We start from the raw sequence: 17,939 nt of genomic DNA on the forward strand, positions 1-17,939 counted from the left end.
CAGTAGTATCCTTACAAATATAAAATGAAATAACATAAGTAATTAACATATAAATGCAAAGTACACATTTATGCAAATAATATATCCGCATACTTAATAGTTACAAAGCGAAAGTAAAACTTAAAAACAGATATATATATATATATATGAGTTAATACATATTCAACTTTTCTTCCCGTAGCTTCTAATAGTAAAATTGGAATTTTTATACCGATGTGACATCTCTCAACAGCCACCACTGGTTCATTTACATTGATCTTTTATTGCGATTATATTTAGCGTTCAGTAGCTATTAGAGGTTTCATAGGTAGAACGGATATTGAGCATATCAAGTTGTTAAAATCAATAAGCCAGTGTAAATAATACTTGGGAGAAAGTTATTGGAAGGGATTACAGTTTTAGTATTAAACATTATACAGGATGTTTCGTGAATCTCGTTCCAGAGAAATTATTGCCTAAAAGAACTAAGAGCTGTAATAAAGACTAAAATCTTAATTCATTGTTAAGACAGCTAGAAGAGCAATCTAGGAATCAAATTCTATCGGATTCCAGCAATTTAAAACATGAATAGAAAATAGGATCTTCGTAATATAAGAATTGATATTATGTAATTTGCAAAATGCTTTTGCTTCAGAAATACAAGTTCATATAATGGAATTTTGCTAAATGTGTGGATTAAACTGGGATTTTCTGAGTAAAGCTTATAAATGAGATACTAAACACAGTTGTTTCCATGGCAACAGACGAACAGTGACGTTTTGACTTCACAAGACTGTTATCTGTTGTTCTGACCAAAGGGAAAAAAGGATGATAAGGAAGACCTAAACTTGGCTGGTGGTGGGCATACTGATCATCTTCAGGCATTGTGCTGCATGGTGTTCACACAGATCCTATAATATTTTGTTTCCCTGGGACGAGTATGTTTGGACTTGATCTGACAGTTGTATGCATTAAGGTAAGTGTAAAGGTGCGATCATTATCTATAGATGGCAGCACTGGTTTCCCGTGTCTTTCCATTGTTTTTATCTTGATGTTGAAAAAGGGACGTCCAGTGCCTATTCTTTCACACAGATTGCGCTCAAGGTACATCCACTTCACGATGTTGGTTATTTGCTCCTTGTGTGTTAATAGCCCGTTGATTTATGTAGGAAATTATGTTTTCTTTGAAATCAGCGGAAATTTTAATTTGATTTTATTGAGTACTTTTTAAAACCTATTCAAACGTTCCTTACTTCGTAAACATCAGATTCTGTTAAGTATCGTTTTTCAAGTAATATAAAATTTATATATATTGTAAATTGCAAGTAATAGAAAATTTGTATATATTGTAAATTTCAAGTAATATAAAATTTATGTATAGTTTAAATTCCAAGTAATTACATTTGTGTATATATAGCAAATTTCAAGTAATATAAAATTTATATATATTGTAAATCACTTTGAAAATGCAAAGGAGCTTTAATTAGGCTTGGAGGAGAACTCAGTAAAATAACATCTTTAAAATTCCAATTTATTTCAAAGGAAGCAAAAAATAGTTCCTATAAAAAGCAATTGACTACAATCAAATGTATGTGGATAATCAACATAGTTAACAAAATTTCAATATGCAGTGTAATAATTTATCAGACGTAGATTTCTAAGAAATACATGAAGCATATGTATATATGTACAGGATGTTACTGAACTATACGACAGATTTTAAGAGGTGATTTCTTATATCAAAATGAGAAAGAAAAAGTTCTATAGACCTCTTGAGAAAAGAGCTAGAGTCGTGCAAAAGTGGGGAAAAAATAGGCTGCAACACGTGTTATTTAGAACACAAAGAACCGTAGACTGGCTGTTCATATCGACGTAAAGAAAGTCACACGAAAATGCATATTTCAACTATGTACAATGAGTGAGTAAGAAATTTTCCACAAAGTATAATTTGAAGACATGCACGGTTTTAAAGTAGACAAAAAGTAAGCCTTGTTGCCAATGAACACGGAATGTTCTGGCAGGAAGACCGAAGTGGTGCGGTTCCTCGTGTTCGAAACAATGCGTACTTCGATGTATTTTTTCATTCTATAGACGGCCCTAACTCTGAAAATAAATATGGGTTTCTCCCACGTAGCTACATTTTTATTATTATTATTATTATTATTATTATTATTATTATTATTATTATTATTATTATTTTGATGAGAAATCCTCGAAATTTTTAGTGTAGTTCATTAACATCCTCTGTAATATATATAACCCGTTTTTACAAATGATTTCCAGAAATTAAGGCAGTATATTTCACAAGGTGGGTGAGAAGTAACAAACCATTAAACATTTACTGCATTTACTGTAGGTTTTAATTAATTATTAAGCTATCTCAATGAAACTTCGTGTACTTATACACTATAAATAGAATTACATAGGTGGTAGTTCAGCATACGTTGTAGCCACTGACCTTCTCGCGGGACTTTCAGCAGACTACGTGTGAACATTACCTACATTTATCCCCTATTCTCTTCGTAACATATTGTCGATGGACGCCCACTTCTTGTTTCACCTGTAACCGAGCCTGTGGTCCGCTAGTTTTCTATGACAGTTTTTGTATTTTCTCCGACCGGATGGTGGTTATTTCTGCCCTTCATTGTACACTACGATCATCACCTCTGGATAGCAACCATTGGATTCCAACTCGTAGCGTGCTGCAGAATGCGCTCGGCCATGATCAGTCAAACGGTTGTTCATCTTACTGAAAAGATAAGAAAACATACTATAAAATTTGTGTGGATGTATGTAATCCTATTTCATGATGTATTAGTTGTTCTGCACGAGCCGTCGACACGCAGTATGCGATAGGTTAAAATCATGTGTATTAGCAGCTCTTAATTGTTTACATTCAATACTCGTATTTGTTTTATTTTTATTTATTTATTTTGAGCGCCACCAACCACTCAAATTGCATACTACCTATTATTATTCAAGGAATTATTCGTTATACAAGGTAAGTGATAGGACACTTAGCTACATCTATTACCTTCAGGCAAGCAAGCGATAGCAGTTACCGACATGTATTTCTGTTAGGCAGGCAAACAATAGAACAGTTAGCTACATCTGTTACCTTCAGGCAGGTAAGCGATAGAACAGTTAACGTCAGGGAGGCAAACAATAGAACAGTTAGCTACATCTATTATCTTCAAGCAGGCAAGCGATAGAACAGTTAACGTCAGGGAGGCAAACAATAGAACAGTTAGCTACATCTGTTACGTTCAGGTAGGCAAGCGATAGCAGTTAGCGACATGTATTTCTGTTAGACAGGCAAGCGATAGCACAGAGTGCAACATTTATTAGCGTGACGCACAAACTGATACGACATTGGTTATAAGGATAGGTACACGAAGTTTCACTAAGATTGTTTAAATATTTTAAAAAACTACAACTTTTTAATGATCAGTTCTCATTCAGAAAGTTTTACATATATGTAAGTGCACGGATCGTTATTTGAACTATTAATTCAGCTTATCTGTATGCAGATTTTAAAACATTATTAAATTCTGAAGTTCTACAAAATTATTTTCAGTGTAGTTGCTTCGAAAAAAAAAATGGAAAGAAAGGGAAAGCGTGTTGTCATCTACTATCGTTCCTTTACACACACACACCTTAATCAAGATTTTTTTTTTTTTTAAATAAAGAGCATGAAGTGTGATTTTGGATAATAGAAAAATAACACAGAGTGGATTAACCAACTAACACCAAGTAGAAAGTTAAAACATTTTCATGGTGGCCAGATTTGATTAAAAACAGCACATACAGTAGAGTAAAATTTACGTACAGAAACATTGAGAAAGTAATTCTGTTAGTGTTGTTTTCATTGATTGTTGAAGAGTGTATTGGCTAATTACGAGCCTGCCATTAAAAAAAAAAAAAAAAAAAAAATCTTTTGCTTGTTTATTCATAAGTGAAAGGAGACAATGAAATGCAACTTAACCACAATTACAGATAATGTTATTCTAAAACAGAAGATATGAACCTGAAGAATTTTCAGTTTTGCCATCCATAGAAATTTGTGTTGCTAGAATAACATTTCCCCCAAAATCTAAGTTAAGGCAGAGACTAAAGGAACGAACTCAACTGCATTTGATTACGTATCATGTTGTCTTACAATCCTGTGAACTAGTTTTTAAATAATATTTGTATTTAGTTTGTAATAAACAAAATAGTTTTAACATATAGTTATTAAAATTAAATAATAATGTTATTCAAAAAGTAGTTGACAGGATTTCAAGACAACATGATACGTAATCAGATGCAGTTGAGTTTGTTCGTCTAGTCGCTGCCTGAACTTAGATTTTAGGAGAAGTGTTTTTCTGTCAACACTGTAATTTCTGTGGATAGCAACACTGAAAATTCTTCAGGTTCATTATTTCCTTTCACTTACGAAAAACAATCAAAAGAAAAATGGTAAATTCTGTATTATTTTTAGTATGGCAGGCTCTTAATGTACATCAGTATTTTCTTTTTCATTCTTGGTAAATTATACAGAACTACTGAAATTGGTCTATCCATTTTAAATATTGTTATGGAAAGAAAAATTTCGAAGGAATACTTGTAAAACGAGAATGTAGAGTATCTAACAATAGAAAGTTATGCTGCTAAGACGAAATTTGTAGTCAGTAAATTGTAAACCAAATAAGTCTGCAAGTGCAGTGTCCTAATTAGGTTTTATGTGAAGAAAACTTCAATTTTCTCGAGTGGCCAACTGACTAAAAAGTAAAACCTATGATGTTACCGCGCACATAAGTTGGTCAGACTTTTGCGGAAATCGGGATTTCAGTGTTATTTCTCTGTTAATTGGGTGGTTTTCTTCTGAACTAAAGATGGTCATTTTAGACTGGTTTCTTCGTAATTCTATGTATAATTGCGTATCTTTTGATTTATGTAAACCTAAGGCTCATCACAGTGCTCCTACTACATTTGCTGCTCCATAGGAGAAGTGAGCATGGTGATCAGGAAAAAATTGACTTCGAACTTTACAGAGATGTACAAGTGCATGGTTCCTACGTGGAGTTTTTTTTTTAGACATGTTCGTTTCAGTGTATGTACACTCGCTTAAAAATCATATTATTCTTTATACCGGAACAAATTTTAAGCTTAAGCATTTTCCGTTCCAGCTTAACCCATGTGAATATCATAAAATACTCCGTTGCCAAATACCAGTGACATCCATGGAATGTCATAAAATACTCTGTTGCAAAATACCTGTGACATACATGGAGATGTCATAAAATACTCCGTTGGAAAATACCAGTGACATCTACGAAGATGTCATAAAATACTGTTGCAAAATAACTGATATTGATGGGATGTCATAAACTACTCCATTGCAAAATACCAGAGACGTCCAAGGGGATGTAATTAAAATGTATCCTTTATTAAGGGTTCATTAATCCTGGAGATGATGAAATTTTTAGTAGTTTTAGGCACGATTACAGAAAAGAAAAAAAAAATGTCTCAGTAGATAGCAGGTCTATGTGTTTATTTTGACGATAAATAATTGGAAACTTCGAGATCGGGAAAAAGGAAAAAAAAAGAATAAAAACTTTGTATTTGATCACCGGTCAGTGATACCAACCTAAAGCAGTACAAAATCTCTAAAGAACATCAAAACTTCCCTTTTCAGTCCAAATGTTTATCAGTAATGTGAAAGCTATCTTCGCGCTTACAATAACTCTGCCATATATAATGGTTTTTTAACAGTAAATGGAAACCTGGCATTGCAGCATGCACATAAGAAAATGACGCAAGGGGTTAAGGCTTTCATAGGATCCTTCAGTTTTTTTTTTTCTCCTGCCCCTAAGATTAACCCTTTTAGGATTTTTGGTAACTTTTGTTACCATGGCGTAGTATCTTCGTTGATCGCTAATTTAGGTTTTATAACAGGTATTTAAGCCGTTTTTGTTTTTTATTCGTCAAGTCAACGATGGACCAAAGAACATCCCAGATGCATTTTGGGACCGGATGGTCAACTTGGCGTCACCAAGTGGGTGGGAGGGGCGTGACTATTTCTTACGGCAAATTTCAAAAATGGTTCACTCCTTTAGTTTTCAAGATATCAGATTAAAACTTTGCATATGGATTGTGTGTACCTTTGGGTATTTCTCAAATTTTATTGAGATTTCTACGCAAAACTGGAGTCGGGCCCGAGAGGCGTAAGTGTTCCGAAAAGTTTTTTGGAAAAATTTCCCGATTTTTTCAGTTCAGGTGTATAATACGCACAAATGAGTGGTACCGTTAGAAATTATGCTGTATCCTGAAAAAAGCGGGGTATGAACCATGATCCTACGATAAATAGTAAGGAAGTAGTAGCTGTTTGAGGGGAAAGTCTAACACTTACCTCAAAAAATGGAAATCCTAAAAGGGTTAAAGGTGGTTTAATTGAGGGAGAACTAAACTGCTGTAAGCAGCGCTGTTCATATTTTATAAAGTAATATTTTGCTAACGACCCTCTAATATAGTATAAGTGATTTTTCTGGGAAAGATTCAAAAGGAGTAGTTTACTTTTCAGAGTAATGCCATTTCGGTTGATTGTCTTAGAAACGACTAAGGTGCGACGTCGCTCATATTTCATAAATAAATGTTCCCTGACGACTTTACAGTACGGCTAACAGTTCTAATGAAAAGCTTTATTTTTGTCAGAACAAAGGAGTGCTGGCGTGATCATGTTAAAATCAGAAGGTCCTTATGATTGGATAGAACAGAAAATCAAAGCACTAAGTAAAGACATTTAGGTCTCACACCTAGAACGGCTGGTCGACAATGTAGGAAAAAGATTAGAAAAGAAAGAAAGAAAAAAAAAGTCGTGCCACATACAGTCTGTGTTATTGTTAACCAATTTGAATGTGAATATATCTGACAGGCAATGGGCTTCGCAGTCTGTTAGCATATCATCATTTTAAGACCACGTAGTACGAATTATGTTAGTTTTACAGGATACAGTTGAAATTTTTCGAGAAAGTCATACATTTAATTAGTTCAAAATTTGTACTTTTAAGCGTCGTTTAAATGAAGATAAATTCCATACAGTTTCGATAATTCAGTCCTCATTGTCGGTTACAGTGTGATTCAAATTCAAACGTTAAGAAATCTTTTGCAAGTTGTTTACATGAGCCTATGTGGAAAGTTAAGAAAAATTATATTTAAATCAGTGAATAGTATCTTATTTAGGCGTTAAGAATGTTACACAAGGGATTTTGAGGAATCAGTATGGAAACTTTTAAGAGGAAATCATACTTGAGCTAGTCAGTTGCACCTAATTCAGTTGTTAAGAATGTATCTGAAGAACTTTCAGGAATTTGTATGAAAAGTTCTAGAGAAAATCATACTGGAACTAGTCAGTAGTACCTAATTCAAACGTTTAGAGGAAATCATACTTGAACTAGTCAGTAGTACCTAATTCAAACGTTTAGAGGAAATCATACTGGAACTAGTCAGTAGTACCTAATTCAAACGTTTAGAGGAAATCATACTGGAACTAGTCAGTAGTACCTAATACAAACGTTTAGAGGAAATCATACTCGAACTAGTCAGTAGTACCTAATTCAAACGTTTAGAGGAAATCATACTTGAACTAGTCAGTAGTACCTAATTCAAACGTTTAGAGGAAATCATACTGGAACTAGTCCGTAGTACCTAATTCAAACGTTTAGAGGAAATCATACTGGAACTAGTCAGTAGTACCTAATACAAACGTTTAGAGGAAATCATACTGGAACTAGTCAGTAGTACCTAATTCAAACGTTTAGAGGAAATCATACTGGAACTAGTCAGTAGTACCTAATTCAAACGTTTAGAGGAAATCATACTTGAACTAGTCAGTAGTACCTAATTCAAACGTTTAGAGGAAATCATACTGGAACTAGTCAGTAGTACCTAATACAAACGTTAAGAATCTGCGCGAGGGATTTTTCTTTGTTGGGGACATGTTTCGAAATTCTTTGCTTCCTACGGGAGAACTTTGTGGTGTCCCGAAAGTCCTTAACAGGATATTATTAGTTATCACGCACACAACTTTATCTAAAAATTTCCTCAGCGCTCCCCGTAAATCCAATACCTTCTGATGCTAGTTAAATGTATCAGTCAGTAAATTACAGCGTTTCACGTTAACTGAATCTGAAGTCCATAATTATAAACTGTCAGACTTTTGTTCTTGGTCAGATAAATTAAATATTTAAGATAGAGCATGTAATACCTGTTACTCTTGAACATGAATTGCAATTAAATCTGTGACAGTGCCATAGAATATATCGTCAGATCTTTAGGGAGCACATATGAAAGGCGTTTCATATATGATTTTTTTTTTTTTGTTTGTTTGTTTGAACCACTAAAGATAGTTGTGTGCAAATTACGTGTGTATTTGTGTTTGTATGTTTATTGTGTGAACCATTTTTAACACTTTCTCATTATACGGCTGTAAATTACATTAAGTATTTGAAACAGTAAGTAAAATTATTGATAATAGCACTGTACTGTAATATACCTTAAAATTGAAGTTACGTTTCGATGTTTATATTTGAAAAGAATGAACAGGCTTTTTCGTAATATCATGAGTTCAAAATTGAACCTTGAATCTGGGGATAACCTAAAGGGTTTGTCGAGCAAGTTCCAAAACAAGTTTCAATTCCTCGCGCGGAAGTAACTCTACCCCTTCAGGGTTGGAAATACAACTTGACCTATATGTCCTATATATCGAAAGTGTTCCGCATGACTAGTAGATTAAGAATATAATATGACTATCCAGTTATATCCTATATCAAGGCAATAAAACAAAAAACAAAAAAAAATATTTCACTAGAAATATCCTTTTATTAGTAGACCTATAAAGTTGAGAAAAGCATATCCTATCAACAGCAAGTCATTTGCTATCACAACGAATATGATTCATTGTTACGGCAAGATGTAACATGTACTGCAATTTCAATATTTTCCTGGATTTCACATTATGCGTTGTCAGATTAGTACGTTTTATTATATATGCGTCAATTGCTCATATAGACGAGTTGTTTGATAGGTCTCACAGTACAAAAACGTTCAATAGATTTTGAATTACTAATTAGGGAAAACTAGTCATGGTGGTAATTTGAGCTCATTTACTCGATCCGAACAGTTCTTTCTTTGTAGCTATGTAAACCCGATTGGTCACCCTTCAGGGTTTAAGCTCTCTAGCAACGACAAAGCCCGGATAATGAGAGAGCAGAAGGCTTCTGCTGGATGTTGTTTACCAGAGGGTTTTGTGTGTGTGTGTGTGTGTGTGTGTGTGTGTGTGTGAGTGCGTGAGTGAGAGCCGTGTAACTCACACGCCACGGTCCTGGCAAGATGGTGCTGCCAAGATTTCGCCTTACCACGTAGCTCTCACTGCCTCACGATCTCTCTACGACGTGATAGTGAGGTTCACTGATATATGATATTTATAGTGAAATAATCTATTTTTTTAGTTTGTTACCTTGATATAGGATATAATTGGGTAGTGCATATTATATTCTTAATCTACTAGTCATGCGGAGCACTTTGATATATATAGGATATAGATCAAATTGTTCTATATATTTCCAATCCTGAAGGGGTGGAGTCACTTCCGGGCAAGGAACTGAAATCTGCCTTGGAACTTGTTCGACAAATCGTTTCAGTAAATATATAGGTTATCCCCAGATTCAAGGTTCAACTTCAGACTTACTCCTAGTTAGTACATACGTTCTCCTGTCTTGAGAGAAAACTACCTGAAGTCTTACGGCTGCATATCTTAATAGCTGAAAGTGAAGATTCGTATTTGAAAAAAAAAAAAAAAAAAAAAAAAAAAAAAAAAAAAAAAAAAATGTGAAACACACGTGACATTAGTTGAGAATTGAAATACAGAAATCATAACGATTAAAGATTAAAGCAGGGGTTCAGTTGTAGCCTACATAGAATTAGTAGCTTGTCACGCCCAACACCTTGTGTATGGAAAATATCAATTTGCAACAAGATGCGTGTCAGTTATATAATAGTAGTGTTAATTTCATTCATGTTATCATTTTTCGCAGTTACTCATTTCCCGTTATATTATAAGAAAGATACCAAAGATAATATAAGAAATTGTCGAAATTTTCTAACATATATTGATTTTTAATTTTATTTTCAACTTTTATTTGTACTTATGCATGAAATTCTTTTCTTGGGAATAATTTTGGATATTCATTACTTACTCTCTCGTAAGTCTATTGCTTTCATTTTTAAAGTAGAATTCGATTTTAGGATAAAAAGAACGTGTTTCTGTAGCCATTATAATACAGTAATTATCTTGTTCTTCTTCGTAGAGGAACTCTTGGGAATGTTGACTTATTTACTGTAGTATACGGTTACATAGTTGATAAAAAAAAGTGCATGTGTTCTGCATGGGCTAAATTTTGAATTGCGTTCTTTGTATTTTGATTTCTATAGTGACGTATTATTATATTCAGTTGGTGTTAGAAATACAACGGACAATTCTGAATTCTGATATGAAAGCAAAGAAAACACTAAGGTTTTGAACATTAGAAGCAGTGGTGTACATGAGAGAAGTACGAATACTAATCTTTCTACTCATAACTGTAGGAAAAGAAATCTTCCTACAAAATGTTAAAAATATTGAGAGCAAATAATTATTTAACGTCAAGTCTTCGACAGTTATTCTGCCCTACGCCACAACTATGAAAGCAAATTTGATTTTTTTTTTTTTTTTTTTTTTTTTTTTTTTTTATAATTGTATAACATAAGACAGAATTAAAAACAGAAGAACGTATCTGGTAAAATGTCCTGGGATATTGTCTCTGGTTGAGAAATAACATTCACACAGTAATCCTTAACACATTTCTTAAGAGACCTAATCACTGCGAAATTAAAATACCGCTAATTCTACAGTAATTACGTGATATCTTCAAATAGATAAAAGATAACCAAAATGCGGCACAAAAGCGCCTTAGACAATATTATTTTGCATGAAATACATTACGTAGTAGCTTTCCATTTGCAACCATTTAGAAACGCGAAAGTAAAAGCCGATTTTCTAAATGGCTGGAAATCGAAAGCAGATAAGTGAGTCATGCTAACGGTATCTCATGTAAAATAATATTGCCTAGCGAGCTCTTGTTCCACTTTTCGATTATCTTTTATCTATTTGAAAATATCACATAATTACTGTAAAATTAGCAGTATTTTAATTTCGCAGTGATGGAGCCTCTTAAGCTACAATAGTTATTTTTTAAGCAAAATGCGGAAGAATCATAAATTGCTAATGTGTATATATATTTGGTTCTATTTCTGCAAGAATAATAAACTATCGGCTTGCATTTTAACACGCAAATTTTATTTCTTGATACAGTAGGCAGCAAACAGGACGAAGTTCTAAACTTGCTGAAAAATATTTACTAATTTTTGAAAAAAAAAAAATTAAGATTTTCTAGACTTTGAAAATGGATGGTACATGATAAATTCTCTTTTTGAAATATTAATAATTCATGATTCTATGTTTAGAAGTGCCAAACTTTTATGTTGAGTTTTTTGCTAATGTTTCATCTGCTTGACTTGAACCTTCAGGTTGCTCAAAGACAACAGCAACAGCGTCTCCTCGCCCAACAGCTGCAGCAGTCTCCACCACCCCAACCACAGCAGCATCAGCATCAACTACCACAGCAGCAGAGCCAGCTGAGACTTCCGGCGCCCGCCATTCCAGCCACCACGAACACTGCCAGCGCCACTACCACCACCACCACCACGACGCCTATGTTGTCGCCAGTGACGTCGAAAACCTCGTCTGGTCAGAAGGTAACAGACGCTTTTCTTTCTGGCCGCCATCGAGTGTCTCGCATCAATGGAGCAAGAGCTGTACAATTTGAGGTGTGTGAGCAGGTTTGTGCATGTTGTGCTTTACTAACCAACACTAATGTCCATTTGAGGACTCTTCTTCATCAGCTTTTGCATGGGGAGAGTTGGAAGGTTTCTGGTGGCGACAGGTTCTCAAGTCATTTCGCTTCATCTCTTAATTACAACTACACTAGTAACTTTTCTATATATATACATAACACTGTCTTCGATATACAAATTCAAACACAGTTTAGTAACACGGTAGGGTCGCTTCAAGTGGTATTTGTGTTGATAGGGTTGTATTTTTTCCAATCTATCGTTTCCGTTGATATTCTACCGTTGAATTCTGAAGTCTCTTTTAATCTTCAGAATAATGTCTAGGACGTGATACCTTTTCACTAAACTTACCTTAACGTTTTTTGAATTTTGCTGAATAACTGAAAGACATTAAAAATTATCTAAAATGTAGAAAGTAAGCCATATAATGTCTACAAATACTGTAAATAAATCAATAACTGTTTTCAGACTTTTCCTTTTAGACCAGAAATTTAATTACACAGTTCGTGACGTCATAATTCTTAACTAACGAACTCTATGGCGTATGGAACCCGGAGGTTCAATGCCGCGTTCACAAAAGCTCCCCATTGACTTTCTACTTTGTATTCCTATTTCTGCGAGATCCATCTGCGCCTAGGTCTTCCTAATGGTTGTTTTCTTATTGGATTTCCAAATAAAACTTTGAAAGCGTTCCTACTTTCTTCCATCCTAGGCTACATAACCTGCCCACCTGAGCCTTTTAGATTTGATGACCCTAGCATTGTTTGGTGAGCGATATAAATTATGTAGTTCCTCCTTATGAAGTTTCCGTAATTCCCCATTCCCGTTTCTCTTGGGTCCGAATATTCGTCTCAGGATTTTGCTCTCAAATACTGTGTCTGCGGTCTTCCCTCAGAGTAAGCGACCATATTTCGCAACCATACAACACAATGATTATCGCTTATGCATGATTATAGTTTTATATATTTTAAGCTTCAAATTCCTGAAGAGAATCCGCGACGACAAAATGCTTTGAACTGAATAATAACACGAATTTCCTGCTTTTAGCGACATTTAATTTCCTGGTGAATATGGTTTTCGGCTGTTAATATTGATCCTAGATATTTGAACGTATCCGCTTCATCAAAAGTATTAGTAGCTGGAAAATTATATATATATATATATATAAATAATTTGTTAGGAAAGGATTTTTAGTGTTTGTCTAGTTTCGATTCTTGGTAGGTTGCTGAGTTTTTGGTATATCACCAATCAGTTGAGGAGGCAACTACGATCTAAAATCCTCTAAACGCCATCAATGAGAATCGATGTGCTTATCACACAGCTCCAATTTAAAACCTTCTGACCGGCCATAGCCGTCCATAAGCTCTAATGCCAGGGAGTTGAGTTAGCTACAATCAAGTACGTTAAGTGGTAAAATGAACACTCAAATAGAAGGAATAGTGGATGCGCAGTAGAGAATAATTGTTATGGGTTTCCCAGTGGTGATACATGTGATTTAGATCCCACGTAGAAATTTTCCTTCCTGTAGCCTTGCTGCTGGGAAAGGCACAAACTCTATAGATGGAGTAATCCACTTTACGAGAGTAATATGAAAGTAAATTCCAAGTATTCTAGCGTAAAAATGCTATAAGGTAAATGAAAAACTGAGAGGAAGGATATCATTAAAGGTTTAGGCTGGAATAAGTTTTGACTTCTAAAGATTAAATGTGTCAGAAGCGTGGAAATGGAGAGAGTTTAATTTTGATGTAAATAGGGCATTGTGTAAAAGATAGATTGATTGGTTCATTGCTTTGCGTTTCATCATCATAGGTATTCTGCCATTATTGTCAGGTCACATGGCGCAATCAAGAAATTTCCATGGTTCACGGTCTTCCGCTAACCTCATCGTCTTCACGTACGATTTTTCTGTTTTGATATCGTCTATTAATTGTAGTCTCCTTCGTCCCCTCCCTCTCTTTTCTACCACCATGATCTCTAGGATGTCTCTTATGATACAATTCCTTCTTAGTTAATGTCCCAACCAGTTTCTCTTCCTCTTCTTAATATCTAAAATTGTTCTTTCCTGACCCACCATTTCTAACAACGTGTCATTCGTTTTCCAGTCGACCCAGCAAATTTTGTCCATTCTTCTCCACACTGACATTTCTAAAGCTTCCAGTCATTTTTCATCATTTTTGCGGACTGTCCATGTTTCAGATCCATACAGCACAATACTCCTACACACGAAGCATTCTGTATTCAAGGTCTTACCTCTATTCTGTATTCAAGGCCCCAGAAAATAGTATTTTCTTCCTCCTAAAGGGTTCTTTTGCCAGTCCTATCCTTGCTTTTATTTCATGTTCACACTTCATATCACTACTAATAATTCTACTAAAACTAGTTCCAGGTATCGAAAACTAGTCACTTGTTCTATTTTCTCCCCTCCTATATTTGACATTGACTTCTTCGAACCAATCACCATGGTTTTTGTCTTTTTAACATATATTTTTATCCCATGTGTTCTTCACAGCCCTTTCTCAGTTTTCTAACATCTTACTGATTTTCTCTTCAGATTTTGCAGCAAGCGCCGTATCATTTAACCCTATACATCTAATTATTCTACCTACTACTGAAATGTCGTCTTCATGTTGTAAGCTCTCTTTTCTAGTAAAAAAGAGCCTACAAAATGAAGACGGCATGCTTTTAAGTTGAGCGTCCCGTTTACCAGTTCGAGCTGTGTGAGACGTGGACACAGCGTAACGTAGAAACCGAACCACATGATCTCCAACCGGAAATCGAACCCAGGTTACCTATGCCACCAGGGAGCTCTGTGTGGAAGATAGAATTTGAGAAAAGTTAAAATTCTTACATTATTGAATTTGAGAGATACAATGATTGGTAAGATTAAGATTAATATTTGCTAACGGACTAAGAAATTTTCCGGCTATGATGGAAATGTGAAGTAAGATCCAAAGTGTCAGTTACCTGCGAGAAAGGATCTATCGTAGAGAGATCACATAAATTTTGAATACCTTGCTTTCTTGTTGTATTGTCGTCTTGAAGATTTTTCAGTGTGTGCCCTGTCTTCTTAAATGGATATTTTAAAAATGATTAGATTCACGAAACAACTCTCTGGTTTCATGATTTTAAGGATCCCAATGATTTGCCATCCTGTGAATTTCCCTGCCTTGATTTAAGTTCCACTAAGCGAACTTTTGAGATTGTATTTTTGGATATACAAGTATTACTTATTACCTAAACATTTCTATTTTTCATTACTAATGTTTTTAGCAGGAAACTGTTTGCAGTAGCCTAGAGGACAAACTTTCAAAATTATTTTACAGATTCGTGGAGGATTGATTCAGAATAAATATACTGAACTTACAATATAATTGCAACAAAAATGCCCAAAGCACTAAATACATATACACTTGTGTTGCATTAATAGAAACTGTCACAAGTGGGTAGTTTTATTGATTAATACTGCCGAATATTTCCAAAGCAAACAGTATTTAACTTACTCTTCCATGGCTTAATAAACTCAAAACTTGCCAAGGCATATCATCTTGTTCCATTCTGTTTTCAACAAAGCTCTTTGATAGACTTTTCAAGCAATACCACTCTGACCTATGCGACCCACACATTTTGCCCCTCTTCAATATCTCTTGACATAATAATTATGTACACTGCATTGTAAGGATCCACGTTATTCAACTTTCTTCATTTACGCTTTATTCGTCCCGTTTTTTACCCATTATTTTTCATTTTTTTAAATATACAAGGACCGGCATAATGATGTAGCTTTTTAAACTGCCCACCGTCCTGTTACTCGCAGATGATTTTCACGTCATAACTTTGAATAGCAAAAGCTGTACCATTTAGTTATGAATATGGAGAGGTGTGTGTGATTTCATTATTGCTTCAGAGCGTCAACTTGTTGGCGTCGGAAAGTTCCCAAGAAGAAAAACCATATTGTTATAGGTATGTAATTTCCGACAGACTGATTCAACGTTAAAACGGAAGTCTACAGGTAAGCGTCACAGCGTTCGGATAGCCGCGCATATCGCAGCATTGAGGCAGGCTGTTACCTGATCTCCACAACGTTTCACCGCTATGCATATTGTATCTGGAGATTTCCGTTTTAACTCTGAACCAGTTTGTCATTTCCTTGTTGGGAATTTTCCTGTGCCTATCAACGACGGCTGGAAAATTTCCACAATACAATTATAATGAAATCAGCATTCTTGAAATAGTTCTTCAACATAAACACACGATGTTTATTACACCGCGCAATGTTCACAACCGTGTACTACTCAAAAATAGATGACTTTGAGGGCAGTCCGGGAATACAGCGTGCACGACGGCCAATTCAAGAAGGTATATCATTATGCTGGACCCTGTATGTGTGTAAAGAAACACTTTCACAGAAAACATTATAACTGCTTTAATAAATAAAAAAAATACGTGGGAGGTCTAGGTAACTCGATTTGTTTAATGCTCTTAACACTCTTCTGGACCTTGGCACATAGGGATAATCTTAATTTCGGAATATTCTGGTTTTCTTGCTATACGTGATTTCACATGTTCTTGTAGGTGTATGTATGTGTAGGTGTGTTGGGAGGAATGCGTGAATGTGGGTAGAGGAGTTTTAATTCAGCCTAACCAGCAAATAACGCGGTCAACAAAAAAATCGTGAGTACCTTATCTCATCTTTGTATTTGGTCCTTTTTCATAAAATGTAAATTTTATTGTTTTCTACTTTAGTGTTCTATCTTTTGACGTTAATCTTGTGTGTTGTTGTAATTGTTACAGAGATTAGGCTTTTATTTTTTATTTATTTATTTATTTTTATTTTCTTTAGAAGGAGGCGTTTGTGCATTCGCCATCTCTGTAAGTTGCAAAAGAACTCAAAACTAAAAAACAGTACTATATATATTTTGCTTCATAACGGTGTAGTGCTTAGAAAGAACTATGAACAGTGGTCGATTCTTAAGATTGTGTATCATTGTATAACTACAATTGTGTGATCTGCGATTGTATTTCTCCGGGTAACCATGACTGTGTGATTTCCAGTTGCTTATCCTTGGGTAACCATGGCTGTGTAATATAAAATTCTGTATCACTGGATAACCATAGTTGTGTGATATGCAGTTATATATCTCTGGGTAACCATGCACCTGTGATATCCAATTGGGTATCATTAGGTAACATGCCTGTGTAATATCTGATTGTGTATCATTGTGTAACTATGGCTGTGTAATATACGATTGTATATCTTTGGGTAACCATGGTTGTGTGATATCCAATTGCGTATCACTGGGTAACCAAGACTGTGCTGTCCAACTGTGTATCTCTGGGTAACCAAGACTGTGTGATATCCTGTTGGGTATCATTCTGTAACCATGGTTGTGTGATATCCAATTATGTATTACTGAGTAACAATGGCTGTGTTATCCAGTTGTGTATCACTCTGTAACCATGGCTGTGTGATATCCAATTATGTATCAGTGAGTAACAATGGCTGTGTGATAGCCAGTTGTATCACTGGGTAACCATGGCTGTGTGGTATCCAATTACGTACCGCTGTTTAACTATGGTTGTGTGATATTCAATTGTTTATCACTGGGTAACCATGGCTGTGTGATATCCAATTGTGTATCGCTGGGTAACTATGGCTGTGTGATATTTTGATTGCCTGTCGCTAGATAACTAGGCCCGTGTGATACTCAGATTTGAATATTGAAAACCGATGTTGATAAATATCGAAACCATTGATATATCGAAATATTGAGTATCAAAATATCAAAAACCCAGTATCTGTTGTCCAATTGTCTAAAGCAGGTAGTATGGTGAGGAACCGCACCGCCCTTGAAGTCGTCTGCTGAACAAACGAAGGTACCTGGGTCGTCACGGGGAATGCATGCGCAAAAATATGTGAAAAAGTAATTTAACCGTGGTCAGTCCACAAATTTAAGTGTTTAGTGTTCTAGGGTTAAGGATGTTGAATACCTGCGCCATATTTGTTTTTAACCCTTGATTTATATCAGAACCAC

The 17,939-nt window shown here is 35.0% G+C and overlaps 1 protein-coding gene across 1 annotated transcript in view; it reads left to right on the forward strand.

Moving 5' to 3' along the window:
• Bap170 (Brahma associated protein 170kD) overlaps positions 1-17,939 on the forward strand; it is a 149,323-nt gene that overhangs the window by 96,538 nt on the left and 34,846 nt on the right. Inside the window, exon 11 of the mRNA XM_081739442.1 lies at positions 11,584-11,895. Within this exon, the coding sequence (XP_081595568.1) occupies positions 11,584-11,895 (312 nt within the window). The remainder of the gene's footprint in view (positions 1-11,583; positions 11,896-17,939) is intronic.

This window comes from Thermobia domestica, chromosome 14 (genome assembly GCF_964235325.1).
Source record: "Thermobia domestica chromosome 14, izTheDome1.hap1.1, whole genome shotgun sequence".
NCBI classification, from domain to species: Eukaryota; Metazoa; Arthropoda; class Insecta; order Zygentoma; family Lepismatidae; genus Thermobia; species Thermobia domestica.